Below are 15,364 nucleotides of genomic sequence, written 5' to 3' on the forward strand. Positions count from 1 at the left end.
AAACAATACACTAAAATATGTTTCTGAAAACACTTCATGTGAGAAATATGCAATATAGTGACATGATATTCCTATTTGGGCGCTTAATTTCAGCTCTGCCTAGCTTCACAGTTTGATCTGGGTTCTGGAGCGGTCATATACACTGCGTCACAGACTTCTTTAGTGATAATTTCAGCAAATATGGAGAAAAAAAACCCTCTGCTTTAACAAGTGAAGCTCTGTATCTTTGTATGAGTTATGCTGTCCAATTGCAGGGAAATGTTTTTCATAATGAGATCAACTGGGTGAACAGCAGCCTTAAAGCCAGCCAAGTAGAGTTTCAGTCGCTCAGGCCAGTGGTTCACATTAAAGAAAGACTAGCCAATGAAATCTGGCGGATCAATAATCAGTCACCCTTAAAGGTTGTTTTCAGACCCGTTTGTCTGTTTATTTCTAACTTAACAAGATATCTCCAAACTGCAACAGATTCCAATGAAATTTGGTTATAGGTTGGACTATGAGCCAAGGAACAATTCATCAGTTCAAGCGCAGATCCAAGAATTCTATTAAATCATGCCTTTAGACTGAGAAGGAAGCAGAAGATCAGCACACTGCAGCTCACCTGTTTTCACTTAATTTGAAATGTAGTAGTACATCTGTTACTACGTATTAAGTACGTAGTAAGTATGTAGAAGCCAAAGTTCTCAAAAGTGAAATGTATTGCTTTTCTTATAAAAAATGGCTCAAATTCTCAACTTAGATTAGATTTATATCAGGAACTATCTGATCAAGAATAAATAAACAAGATTATGAATGTGAAAATATGAAACTTTCATGACATGGTCATTTTTAACATTGGTTCTGCAGTCACACTTTGGTCTGGAATAAGACTTTTGTTCAAAAACGTCACTGAAGTTTCTCATGTTTTCTTAAAATGATGAATGCCCCTAAAAGTAAGGCACGAGAAATATGATGATGATGATGATGATGATGATGATGATAACGTGACTATCTTTGTTTGTTTTGGTTTGATTACTTTCAATAAATAAACAGACATTTAAGTGTACTCAATACTACATTTCTTCTGCTTTCAGTCCACAGCTAAAATACAACAAACTGCTTGTTGAATTAAAAAAAATATATTTCCAACATTATTTTATCGAACAAACTGAACATTGATCTGGACACAAAAGGCACCATTAAAAAAGAATCATAGTTGCAAAAATCCCTGTGTGTCTTCTGTAATGTATCACAGTTCAAAATGTATTTAGTGCACAGGTTGATATCTCCATGACGATAAAACAAGGATTTATTGTGCAGCCCTAATGAAAATAACAGATTTTAGAGGATTATGCAAATCTAGCAGCTGTCTATGCTCTTTAAAATACATTTTGCCAGTGTGTGACTGATCAGCAAATGCTCCCTTTGTGAAGTCAGAAGCAGTTATAACTTATATTATTTACAGTGAACGATGAACATTTCCACCAGAATCCTGTCAGCCTTTCTGGCTTGGCGAAGTCCCAACACTGTATTATATACTGAACAGTTATTACATTCTCATTGCATTACCTATTCTATTCTGGTGTTCCCCACTTTAATAATAATTAAGCTTATTTCTATGAGTGTGTATGTGTGTGTGAGGCGCGTGACTGTGTTAATTACATTATTATTACCATGGCCTCCCCAGGCTCAGCTCCGCTGGACGAGCTTCACACACTGCGCAGCCAGCTGCTCCTGCTGCACAACCAGCTGCTGTACGAGCGCTACAAGAGGGAGCAGCACGCCGTCCGCAACAGACGCCTTCTCCGACGCATCATCAACGCCACTGCACTGGAGGAGCAGAACAATGCCATGGCAAGTTTGCACATGTTCATTATCACATATTAGCCCAGGTTAAGCAATTCTAACTTTTCTGGCATTTTTCCACTTTTCTTTTGTTATCTTAAGAAGCCCCTAATGAGCGTATGGCAAACTAAAATGTAAAAGAAATCCACCAAGTGTTGAAACTCATCAATATTCAATTTTTATATGTTTCTGATAAAAGTCTGACCAATCATTTTATTTGGTCCGAATAAAATGATTTGCTGAGCTTCCTGCCTGTCTTTCATTGCTCCATTTCGCTTGCGTTGCTCATGCTGTGTTGAGAGAGAAATGCTGCATTCAAGTGTCATGGGAAGTCCGACGTTTCGGACATCCAACTAGGCAAAGTGCACTGAAATGCCTGTCAAAGTGGAACCTCCTACTATTGAAAGGGAAATCCACCTACCCCAAATTCGCTAGTAGGAGGTTCCACTTTGACAGGCATTGTACTGCAATTTGCGGTCCAAAACTTTCAGACTTCCAATAGCACTTGAATGCAGCATTTCTCTGTCAATGCATGTGTCAGGGGAGGAGGAAGCAGTATTAGTAGACAGTGTTTCCCCTACCATTACAATAGGGGGGCGCTGACCTTTCAATACGAACCTAACCATTGAATTGTCTGATTAAACACCGACTGGCACACTAACAAAAGAACATTAAGGCAATGCGTTGGAAACACATGAAAACCATGATTCCTTTCATTTTTTTGTCATCCCCCCCAACGCTGTAAACCTGGGAGAAACACTGGTAGATTTGTTTACTGAGATGCAGCACCACTGGACACTTGATATTCAAAATATTAATACAGTAGCTAACTATTTTGTTTATAAAAATATAGTGGAATAATGGCACCCTGAGCATTCTCCCTCTGTGTGTGTTGTTATCTGAACTTCTCTGTCGTTTGCTGTGATAGACGGTCCGACCATAAGCATGTGGCTGAGAAAAACATTGCAATGTCCTGTATCTGGGTGGGAACCATGTGGAGGCAATCCCAGCCCACTTTTTTTCAGTATTGCGAGTAGAGCTTTTAAAGGTCTGTCCCGTAACTGGAGGCTCACAAGTTTGATCCCTCAACAACCAGCGTATTGTATTTGCCTTTTGACACAGTGACGGGGGAAAACCCATCTAAATTCTTCAGAGGTATCCATTTATCGCCGAGGCATTTTGTTTCTCCATCGGTTGAGAATCATCTGCAGCACGCAGCAGAGTAAAATGTGACTGGAGTTGTTTTGTCGTCAGGAATGAAATGTAAACAAAGAGATGGGACACTGACACATTCATTCAGTAATCCGCTGAACATTGCACAGTAATCGAGTTTTGAGGGAGAAAAAATGTCCTTGTCCATCCCTTCCCTCACTAAAAAAACAACTGGACTCAAGTAGCAACCTTCAGGGCTGAAAAAGGAATCACACCGAAGTGCAAAAAACTGCAGACCCATGTCATTGAATTAAACATGTTTACAGCCTGGTTCACGGTTTTGGTCTCTAAAGCTAATTTCCCTGTTCATGACAACCCATTTAAATTATACTATGGCTTAAAGCTCTGCATAAGTAAGGGCGTGCCTGCTTTGAGTGACAGGTGGGTGCCGTCACAGGATATGGCTTAGAGGCTGTTCTAACCTCCTGTTTGAACCCCCTGCACACTTTGTACTTAACTTGTGCGTGCGTATGTGTGTGTCTATGTGTCTGTGCAGAAGGACCAGCTGAACCTGCAGAGCGTGGACATTGTTTCTCTGAGGGAAAGTCTACAGGTGGAGCAGCAGCGGTACAGGCAGCTGTGGGACGACCGGGAGACGGTGGTGACCAGGCTGCACAGTCAGATCAGACAGCTGCAGCAGGGACGAGATGACTACTACACCAAGAACCAGGAGCTCCAGGTACACACACACACACACACACACACACACACACACACACACACTGATTCAGAGGGATACAAAAATTCAGACACTGCATGCAAAGGCGTTTAGACAGTACACAGATGATAATACAGTACAAATGTATGTCCACTGTCGTCACCTTTATAAGATATAATGTAACTCTCTGTAATCTGGTTGTGTCTTGTGTCTCCAGAGCAAGTTGCAGGAGTATCAGAAAAGGATGGATGAACTGGAGGCGGAGCTTCAGAGATCAAACAACAAAGTCTGCCACACAGGTCACCTCCTCAACCAGATGACTATCAAGGTAAAGAAACACCTGCAACATGGTCTCTTTGGACTCATTATTCTCTCAATTTCAAGTCAGGCAAATACAATCAACGTGTATTTGAATGATATTTAAAGAATTAATTAGAAATTATAATACTTGATAATAGTAGAATGACAGTTATAGTTAAAATGGCAGTGCAGTAATAAGATGCCCAGAGTTTCCCCCCCTGCCGGCAATTTGAATTTGCTCTGCACAAAGGTTTGGAAAAGAGCAGATCCAATCCTCCTGTTTCCTATCCCTTTTTTCTGGATCCAATCACTGAGCGGGCTTTTTTTACCCGGCACACTATTGGCTGGTTAAATCTGATGATGACAGAAGCGTCGCAAGCAGTTTTGTGTTTACAATTTTACGTTCAACATGCTACCCGTTGATGCAACTTTCGCTGCAGTTTGAAATGGTTTCAGTGGCAAGTTTACTTTGAAAACTAAGCAGAAACTTTCCCTGGAGCAATTCCTCCAAAGAAAGAATGTATTTGCTTTACTGCCGACTGGTTTTGGTAAAAGTTTAATCTACCAGTTGCCCCGCTGGTGGCCAAATGAATGGGGCGCGTCATCCAGATCGTTGGTCTGATTGGTTGAAGGACTGTCCAATTGCATGCAGCCATTTGAACTACGCCTACTTTTGTGCAGAAGAAAATGACAGCAGCCTTCCCAGACCAAGGAGCAATCATAGCTTGAACTTGGTCTGGCAGCGGTTTTATTCACACATGATCAGATTGTTATGGAAAGAGACTCAATGCTGGGTGATTCATCACCTGGTTGACAGAGGGAGTGATGTCACTGCCGGAGAACAGCTGTAAGTGCAAGTCATGATATGAAGGAAGACAAGAGGTATGTTCTCTCATGGAGACACGTCCTGTCTATCCACACTCATTTTATAAACATTACCCAACCTATAATTAAGTGACATTTATATATATACAGTATATCTCTCTCTGATTTGGGTGTTTCTAGACAAACGGCCAACATGTCAAATTACCAAAACACTTACTTAATATGGTGCATGTCTGAAAGGAGCCATATATAAACCTGTTTCAATACCAGAGGGGGGGATAGCGAGCATGTTTGCAGACAGTCGGGTCAGACTTGGGGGGGATACAACAGCACATGTCCCTGTTCTCATCCTGCCACCCCTCTGTAGGCTGCAGACTGTCCCAGGGCTCTGTTGCCTTGGAGATGTTGTCTCTCCTTCTCTATTTTTGGGTCAGTGGCACGGGGGGGCTGGGTGTTTTTCTGCCTCCTGGGGTTTGTCTGAGGTCCCTCTGACCCATACTGAATCCAAATCTTGGCAAACAAGGGGCAGTTTATACCAGAAACAGGCTTTTGGTTGACTAAAAGCTCCTTATTTCTGATATTTTGACGGAGTGAATAGACTTTTTGGTTTAAAATCCTGGGATGTCAAGGCCTGGAGATTTATTTCGGAAGATCATTTTCATTGAAATGTCCATACAGCGGAACATTGCTCTTTTTAGTTGACCACTGTCATGAAGTAAATTGGTTTTGGTCAAAAGTAGCTCCTCAGAATGATGTAAAATACTCAGGCGGCTCATTTGCTCAAGCTTGTTGTATCTCCAGTGGGTTCGGTGAGATCTATTATTCAGTCGTGTTGCATTCCCAGATATTTCTGGATAGGTTTGATTTGTAGTGTAGTTGCTGTTTTGCCCTCATCATCATTGTTTCTCCCGTTTGTCCTTCAGCTGAGCAACAGTGAGAGCACCCAGCAGCAGATGAGCTTCCTGAACAAGCAGCTGCTGCTCCTCGGGGAGGCACATAAGCTGTCCATGCAGGAGGTGCACCACGCAGGCGCCAATAACACAAAGGTATGTCCGTGTGTGTGTGTGTGTCTGTGTGTGAGATGCAGAGACAACTTACTGAGGGGAAAAAAGGGACACTAACTGGGTTTGTTGGGCGCCAGCACTTTCCCACTGAAGCAGTTTTAGCTTTGCTGTTAGATCATCGATCCAGATATGTCATGGTCATAGTTATCTAAAGTATGAGGATAGACTTCAGTGTAGTCCGAGTGCAGTTTTAATAGTTTTTTAATTTGTTGAGTCATAACAAATTCTGCTCATAAACTCCATGAACAGAAGTCATCGGAGAGTAAATCTAAAGAGCCCTTTTTGTGTTTAATCCTCAAAGAAAAATATTTTGGTGTTAGTCAATAATTCGAAGAATAATTTGATAGAAAATAGTCAAAAAAAACAAACAGTCAAAAAAAACAAACAAACAAGCTTTTCATTTCACCTTGGGCTTCTGGACATTTGGATCAGCATTTCTATTTTATTGTTTGGCATTTTCTGACCTTTTACAGGCAAGGCGAGTTTATTTGTATAGCACAGTTCAACAACAAGGCAATTCAAAGGGCTTTACGTAAAGTATTAAACATACATATAAAACATAAAATGACTGTGATGAAGTCTTAAAGAATGCAGCCTTCAGAACAATGACATTGAAATATAATAATTAAAAGTAAAAAACAAGCTGAAGTAGAATAAGACAGGTAATGGATATTACAGCGCAGTACAAGCAATTAATACATTTCATGATTGTTCTTGAATAATCTATTAATTAAGCATATCATTCGATAATGAAAATCGTGTAAGTGTAACTGCTGCCCTACTCCTCATCATAAAATTGGAAAAGGGGAGCAATGATCCAAATCACCACATTGTGGACAGGGTTCTTACGGGTGTTTGAAATCCTTGAAAATGCTTGAATATTAATGTTGTGTTTTCAAGGTTTGAAAAGTGCTTGAATTTTGGATAAAGTGTTTGAAAATGCTGGAAATTGTATCTGCAATTCTTTCACAACAAATAGCTATCGAGTAGAAATACAATAAGTCAGCGCCTGAAATGAAAAACGTGAAATAATAATTTTCAGTATGTCTGTATTCGTAGACATATGTTATTTTACCGCAGCTGTAAGGTGCTGGAAAAGCTTGAAAATGGACCTTGAAAGTGCGAGAAAGGGGCCTGAATTTGACCACGGGGGGCGGCCAGTGGCTGAGTGGTTAGAGCGGTCGCCCCATGTGGAAAGGCTGAGGGTCCTCGAGGCAGCGGCCCCGGGTTCGGCTCAGACCTGTGGCCCTTTGCTGCATTTCTTCCCCTCTCTCACACCTCTTTTTCTGTCTGTCCTATACAATAAAAGGCTTGACAACTGCCAAAAAATAATCTTTAGAATTTGAGCACGGAAAAGGTGTACAGACCCTGTGTAGAGTTTGTAAAAGGTCAATCAACAGAGGAATGCACACAGCCCGTATTCAGAAACTGTGCCTTTAAATGAGCCGTCAGGACTTCTGTACAGTTGTGATGTCCCAACTATACTATATATAGGTAGAAAGTGCTGCTACAGTCATTCCCCGGTTGCAATGAAGGTGAAGAGAGGCAAAACACTGAGCAATCAGATTAGACTGGGCTTTTTCAGGTGGAGGGCCTAAAGAAACAGGCGCTAAAATGGAGCGTTTCAGACAGAGGGTGAATACAGCAGGTACTGTATATTCAGACAGCCAGTATGAAAAAAACAATGTGCTTTTTGAACATTAAAGCGTGTAAACATGTTCTAGTAGAAACCAGAAGTACTAATATGAACCTTAAAATGAGCAGAATATGGGACCTTTAATCTTTCCACCCACTCTGCCTGTGCTTTACTAGTTTATCTTTTTTACGTCTTATCCATTCTCCAAAGAAATCACTGATCGAAAGTTATGTATGTTTTATGTCTTGTTTAAAAAATGTTCCATCCTGGGTGAAATGCGAATCATATTAGTTAGGATCATGAAATGGCCTGTTGAATGCATCATATTACATTACATACATACATTTTTTTTTGTTCTGTTAAGAGAGTAGCTCAGTTAATGTAGCCAGACAGTACCACTGACTGTATTTACAAGTTGGCCATAATACAACTATTACCATCAGTAACATACAGCATCTTGGCATTTTATCGGGTAGGTTTGGGTTGTTGAGTTGTTGTGAAATCTAAATATCTGGTTCTAATACTCTTTTCAGATAGGACTCCTGTACTTGTGCTACAAATCCATACATTCACTAAAGCACCAGTAAAAGGGAATCTATCACTTGTATAAGTAGCATATTGTAAACTACACTCTCCTGGAACTGCTCACATGTCTGCTACAGAACAATTATACATTTATATAACTCTAACACTCTTCTACTTAAGCATTGGATGTCCACAGCTTCATTGAATGCACCGCATAATACAGGAAACCTGCATTACTTTCTTTTAGTAGACCTCTGTGTCAAACTACATTCACAGGTACTGCAGATAATGCTAGAAAGTAGCATTTATTGTATATAAATATTATAATGCACATTGAAAAACTCATCATAGAACTACCACGAAAAGAGCAAGCTGCTCTTTACAATCCATCTCTCTTTTTCACCCTCTAATTCACTTCTTGTGTCCTCCTGCTCTTTGTGCCTGTATGGATAATGACCCCACCGCCCAGGAGGCCCAGATGCTGAAGGAGTCTTATGGGAAAGAGGTGGAGACGCTGAGGCAGAGCCTGCTGGTTCAGGGTCAGAAACTGGAGGCGGCGCAGCAGAGAGTCGCCGAGCTGGAGACGCACCTCTCCAAGAAGGAACACCTCATCGCAGAGCAGAAGAAGTTCCTCGAGGACGTAAAAGGTCAAGCAAAGTGAGTATAAACCTCCAGCTCCTCCAAAATGATCTTGGACTGGAAAAAAGAAACTTATTATAATTCTAATCATCACTTTAGAGCAAAACTGTCACCTGTTTCTGTGCTTTTCTTTGTCTCATCTCATGTCTTCACTCTGTATTTTTGTTCTTTAATGCATTGTAATTGTTCCCGTATTCTCTTCCCCCACTCCATCGGCTTCCTTGTCCCTGTCTCGTCTCTCTTTGCAGGGCGGAGCTGCAGGCCTCAGACAGCAGGTATCAGGCACAGAGGAGAATCACTCAGCTGCTGCAGACTGAACTCCTGCAGCTCTACAGCAGAGTGGAGATAGAGGCTCCTGCCGGCACTGCCACCAGCTCACCACCAGGGGGCAGAGCTGACCCACACACCTGTGCAGACTCCAGGTCAGACTCAGCACTCTTTTCACTGTAACTCTTCAGTCTGATTAGTTTTGTGTCACGGTTGCACTGCTAAATTTACTTGACAATAACTTACTTTTGCACTGGTTTACAATGGTTCCTAACCTTTATGGCATGGGACAGTTTAAACTGTCCTATATCTTTATATGATATTTTTTAAAACATCGTCACAAATATATTAGAAATGCACAATGCAACTTGTACCATTTTCAAGTGTCTAATAAGCCTTTGAGCCTCTAGAATGTTGTACCCATACCTGAACTGACAACTAACTGAGTGCGGCATTTTTCTCCAAATGAAGCAGTTACATGGGCCATGAAAGCTGCCCATAAGCCGCACGCACCTGGGGCTTGTCTATTTTTCTCTCTCTGTGCGTGGCTTCACTACGCTAAAAACTAGATAGAACTGTGTAAAAAATGAGTCCAGTCTGTTTAAAAATTATTAGGATTCATACCTTATTGTACAAGGGGGCAATGTGAGGCAGCACAACTTCTACACCTGCAGAACTAACTGCATTTAAACTCAATGACACAAAGTGAAGCTGTCTCCAGCCACATACTACCGACGGAGTCTGTGTAGCTGGTAAAAGAAAACCCTGCTGCACTCCACTTCCCCCTGTGTTTGGCTGTAAGACTAGCTTAATTGCCTTGTTAACTCGTCAAAACACACTTCATTCAAACTCAGCAGTCACAAAATAAAACTCTCCAAAACCATCTCGGTTAGTCTTTCCACTCTTCCAACAAACACCCACTCTGGTTTGGTTGATGAAGCCTTGTACGGAATACGCGGGCTCTGTGAGTCTGTTCACTGCAGAGTGGAGAGTGACGTTACATGCAGTGCCTGGAGCTCCCCACTCACTTGCAAAAAAAGCAAGGCACGCGTAACAGTTGAATAAGGGCAGTGTTTCTCTGTAATTCACCAAATTTGATGTGAAAGAATTCTGGCTCACGCTGTTTCCCTGCTACGTTTCTCTGCCTATGCAAACTGACTTTCCCCAACAATCGTTAGTGTTGAGCCCTGTAGTTCTGTAAATGTTAGCAGTATTGTTTTGACAATGGTACTCACAGAAATACTTGTCATCATCTGATCTATCAATATAGTGTCTTTCTTTACATGTGATTATGTCGTCCTCCACAGTATCATGGTGCCAGATGGACAAAGTAAACCTCACACCAACGAGGAGGTGGACAGTAGACCATCACGCGACTCCCCTCGGGGTAACGGCAGCACTTTATCGACTCGGCAACCTAAAGCGAGCAATCCTTCAAAGACAACAGCCAACTCTGTCAACGGCAACAAGGACCTGGCCCCGCCTCTGCTGGTGGAGCCCTCCCTGTCCTGTCCCTACAGCAACTCACTCGCACCCCTGCCCGTTTCAGAGGCGCCGCTCACTGTGGGCTCCTACCCCAGCGCCAAGGGCTTCCTGGCCATGAGGGCTCGTGAGCTGTTCCGAAACAAGAGCGAGAGCCAGTGTGACGAGGAACAACCGCCGCCGCCGCGCCTGGCTGGCCTTGCACACGGCCTGAAGACGGAGCTGTGCGTGGAGCCGCCCAGCCAAGGTTATATGGCCCCCGTCGGCCTCGCACCTTCCCCTGTCCCGACTCCACCCCCCGCCCCAGCCCCTGCCTCCGCCACTCCTCTCACTGTGCCCACCAAGGAGCTCCCTTCTGAGCCCAGGCAGCGGCTCTCCAGTCAGGGAAGCCCCCGCAGGAAGGCAGGGTCAGGGGCAGGTGGAGGGCAGGGTCAAGCGGGTTCAGGGCGCCCCAGGCAGCAGCAGCTAAAGATCATGGACTATAATGAAACACATCACGAGCACAGTTAGAGACACAGAACTGAGCCGGGTTTGAGAGACTGAAGTTTAATGATGGAGAAGAGCTACAAATCAGCAAAAGAGTATCATGTCAGCAACTCTTTGGAATTCAGTGTTATTTGTTCCATTCCTCTGAGTGGACAACAGGATTTCCCACAATGTTTTTCTACTTTTTTTTTCTTTCTTTTTTTGTACTGAGTCATTCCCCTGAAGAATTTTTGACCAGGTGCTATAAAGTGGATGCGTTGCTACCAGTTGAAATGCTAGTCTTGAATGTGGTTATGCGATCGAAGTTATCACAAACTTACATGTGACATTGTGAGTCTGATGTTTAAAGTTCGCCCAAACTACAGAAATCCCACTTGGTTCCAGTTGTATCAGTAGCAGTTGTACCATGCTGATAGTTTAGCTTTAGGCTAGTCTACATTTTCTGTCTCTGAGACTTCTGTCGCCGCAGTCAACACAATGGAAGTGCATGGCATTACGTTTCTGGTGCTCACAGCATTGAATGATCACTTTTTAATAAACTGAGCAGCAACTTGTTTTTTTCAAACATTGTCAGTTAATTAAGATCATCCGCAAACCTTGCTGAGTTTTCATCGGAACTACTTTCTACTGAAGAAAAAGTCCCTTTGAAGAAAGTTTACGGTTAGGTCTGTGGATCATCAAGAGTAACAGGGACACTGATTCTGAAGAGACAAGTTGCTGTTATAATTTTGAGATGTTGTTTGTAAATGCTGCGAGCTCCACGGATAAAGTTCCGTTCACCTACATCGTGTTGCCGGTGGAGACAGGAATCGCCGGGACAAATAGCTCAAAATCTGCTCCAGTCAATACCACTGGAATTCTTTTTTTTTTTTGTAGATTGGGTGTACTGAAATGAAATCTAAATTGGTTACTAGGAAAGCACCAGAAGAGGAGGAGATGATACATTTGACACGATCAGCTGTTAGGTATGCTTTGGCGTTGACCGTGGACCGAAACATGTCTTTGATATCAGAGTGTGTGTTGAGTGTTACATCAGAGAGGTGTGAAGGTGATCCGTATGTAGAGATGCTTGATTTGTTCTGGGGAAACCTGGAAGTGGGCCGAATTGGAAAACTAACATTTTCATACAAAACCCCATTTAGTTTTTGTCCAAAATAAGTCAGAGGGAGAACGTGTTTTTGTTTGCGAATGTGCGAACGAGTAGGTGATGCAGTCCTGTCGATTCTTGTACTTCAGCAAAGATGAGATGAGGAAAAGTGTATGAAATTTAGAACCTGGTGAAATCGTATGCAGTTTTATGAATTCCACATTCTGTTGTACCTTTTTATTTTCTTTTTTATTTATTCAGCCGTGAAGGGTGCTCACAAGTACATATCCGAAATTTGAATCGGACCTGGCAAGGGACGCATCTTTTCCTGTTCAAGGCGGACCAGCTGATCATGTGAAGTGCCATGCAAACATTTGTATTCTGGCTGAATTCAAAACCTCTCTAAACATTCAGCTGGTACTATATTGGAAACTACACCAAAAACATTGTCCATTGACTTGTCCAATCAGGTTTCCTTCTGCAGGTCTGATAAACAGGAAGTTGCCTTGTTTCCTCTGAATATTAAAAGTAAACTCCGGTATTGAAAGTCATCTAAATCCTGTTGTCCACCGGGAACTCCTGCTGTCACTTCCTTTTGCCTCGCTATCTAAAGCATGTTCAACAATCCACTTTAAATGCCAACCGTAGTAACTACCGCAAACCAAGACAGAAGGTACAATCAGCACAAACTGAAGAAACCAGGACTCTGACCGGAGCTGGATAATCTGGGATAAAATGGCAAAAAAGGAAGTTCTTAAAGCAGTGGCTTGTGTTTAACTGTGAACAATAAAGATCGTCTTCAATGTTTTGCACTACAATTCTGAGTTTTGCTTCTTCTTTTTTGCCGCTGAATGTCATCCCTCCCGTTTGTACCTCTGTGGCGCAGCAAGCTGTGTTTTCATTATGTCCTGCGAAGGCTGAGTTTGTTTTGGGGACCGGACACTTTCAGATGTTTGCAGATTGCAAAGAGTCCATGCTCCTAAACCGTGTGGTGGGTTTTCAGCTCGATAGAAAACGGAGGATTAACGAGTTTCTAATGGTTTTCCTTTGGTGGTCAGCCCTGGGATTTAAGGCCAAACTGGGTACAAAAGCACAGGTATGAGCCCACATCAATTAGTCAATTGACTGAAAATAATTTTAATAAGATTAATTAATGAATCATTAATTCATTTCCATTCCCACCTTTTCTACTTAAATGTGAGGATTTTCTGACATACCATAGTAACTGATTATCTTTGGGTTTGGACTGTTTGTTAGACACTTTTGACTCTTGGGCATTTTTCACCTTGTTCTATTTCTGTTTTGTTATGTGGAGCCAGATAATTAACTTGTATACATTTTTTGCTTCCCGATCTAAATCCATAACCCTTTCTAATTTAAGACTAGCTATAATTTATTCAGGAAAAGTTTTCATATGCATTTAACACTGGAACTGGAGGCCCTCTGCATGTGTGCATTGAACAGTTTGGCATATTTGTGTTTGTTCAATGAAAAAAAGGCTAATATCAATAAAAAGATATCAGAAATGTATTGTTTTGATATCTGTACTAAAACTCATCGTATAAGCACCTATTATACCAGTGGCGTAAGGTAGTTACAATGGGGCCCAATGCATGCTGGTTGCTAGGTATGAAGCTAATATACTATATAAACATCTATTTATTTTATCAATGTATTGAATCTACCAGCCCGATGAGTTACAATACTTGTACCATTGTATTGGGAAAGTTGAGTAGAGAGTGTGAAAAGAAGCATCAGCGCCTGAGAGCAGAGGGGCCGTCTATTTCACTGTGGTGCTGAAATGACCGCAGACTTTAACAAAAGGCGTTGTTTTGGTGCCATAACCTCACAAGTTCTATAGGAACACCACTGTTTACAGCCTTTATCTAAAACAAGTACTATTTGAGATAAAGGTGAGACAGAAGAGAGCTACAATAGGCTATTTAATATTTAAAATAATTTAAATGTATTAAAAAACGAAAAACATCCGTGTTTACCTTTATTTTTCGAGCATATAATTTAGCATGAGTTCTTCTTTGGACACCAGTGTGTTTCCAAGGTGGCACTTGCAAAGGCCTGTTCTCCACCCAACGCATGGTTAGTGGGGCCCCACCCCGCGGGCCCCAGTGCAACCACTTGTGCTACACCCCTGTCCTACTCTAAGAAATCAGTGGAGGCTTTTTGCTATACAGTCTATGGATCACACCCATTTTCGAACTTGGTCTTCACTCCTCAGCTGCACACCTGTAATGTTTCACAACTGTAGCTTGCAGATTGCGATGTTACTTCGCTAACCAAATGTGGCCGAGGGTCAAACTGAAAATAGTGCAGTTACCAGCAGAGGTACGAAAAAAAAAACACTTAACAAAATGTAACAGTATACAGTAAAAAGGTCTAATGAACTTCCTAAGTATTGCTGACTCATTTCTCGAATAGTAAAACTCACGTATGCCTGTCACTAGCTTATTTTAGCTAGCAGTGTAAACAGCTAGCATGTCAGCGGCCGGTTTAAGAAGATTCACAGGCTTAAACAGTAGGTAAACCTAAAGTTAGCCAGCAGCTGCCTTAAGCTCACCAATTAATTACGACGTTTTAGCGCGTTTGTTCAGCTAACTTTTGTGCTAACCGCCTGTGGCTCATTGCTTACGACAGATATGAGTGGTATCAGTCTTCGAACTAGCATAACTATCGGCAAGTAAACCATATTCCTCGAAATGTGAGTTGTTCCTTCAGTAAATACGGGGGTGAGTGTGAACTGTTCTTAAACCAACATGTCGGTTTGAAGTTATGCTAGCGAAACAAAAGCTAACAATGTCAGCTAGTTCAGTTCCTGCACAATGGAAACCTTTGGAAATACCAAGATTTAATTTCATAATAATAAAAATAATGACAGTAATGATGGTGTAAACTGCGAATTGGATTCACATGCTTGAAACCTGCAAGTATAATTAAAGGACGTATATGTGTATTCTGTGCTGCTCTGGCTGAGAGTTTGTATAAAGCTGCTGATGGTGGTTGTCACTTCATAGTAAAATATAGCAGTTTGCTTTATTAATTGTTGTTCATGTTAGGGCCCCTTGTTTGGCGTCGTAGCCTGTACCAACGTTTCATTTCATTTATTTATTTAAAGGACAGCAGTGCACGTTGATCAATATTTCTGTAAATGCGCCAGTATTAGCAGGCTCATTTTCAACCGCAGTTAGTTGGCAAGATGTTGAAATGACCACAAAAGACTAAGAGAAGAAGAACATACCAAACATACACACAAAAACAGATAACAACAGTAGAGCATGTCATGAACTGACTCCTTAAGACATATATCCAAACAAACATTCTTACATACCAGGTTAGACAGGACA

At 41.8% G+C, this 15,364-nt stretch overlaps 1 protein-coding gene across 1 annotated transcript in view; it reads left to right on the plus strand.

The window, feature by feature from the left end:
* tsc1b (TSC complex subunit 1b) overlaps positions 1–12,823 on the plus strand; it is a 35,810-nt gene extending 22,987 nt beyond the window's left edge. The window contains exons 16-22 of the mRNA XM_083930242.1: positions 1,667–1,833; positions 3,533–3,715; positions 3,912–4,022; positions 5,743–5,865; positions 8,514–8,701; positions 8,932–9,105; positions 10,258–12,823. Coding sequence (XP_083786368.1) covers positions 1,667–1,833; positions 3,533–3,715; positions 3,912–4,022; positions 5,743–5,865; positions 8,514–8,701; positions 8,932–9,105; positions 10,258–10,942 — 1,631 coding nt within the window. The 3' untranslated portion in view covers positions 10,943–12,823. The remainder of the gene's footprint in view (positions 1–1,666; positions 1,834–3,532; positions 3,716–3,911; positions 4,023–5,742; positions 5,866–8,513; positions 8,702–8,931; positions 9,106–10,257) is intronic.
* The last annotated feature ends 2,541 nt before the right edge of the window (positions 12,824–15,364 follow it).

This window comes from Echiichthys vipera, assembly GCF_963691815.1.
Source record: "Echiichthys vipera genome assembly, chromosome: 16".
In the NCBI taxonomy this organism is placed as follows: Eukaryota; Metazoa; Chordata; class Actinopteri; order Perciformes; family Trachinidae; genus Echiichthys; species Echiichthys vipera.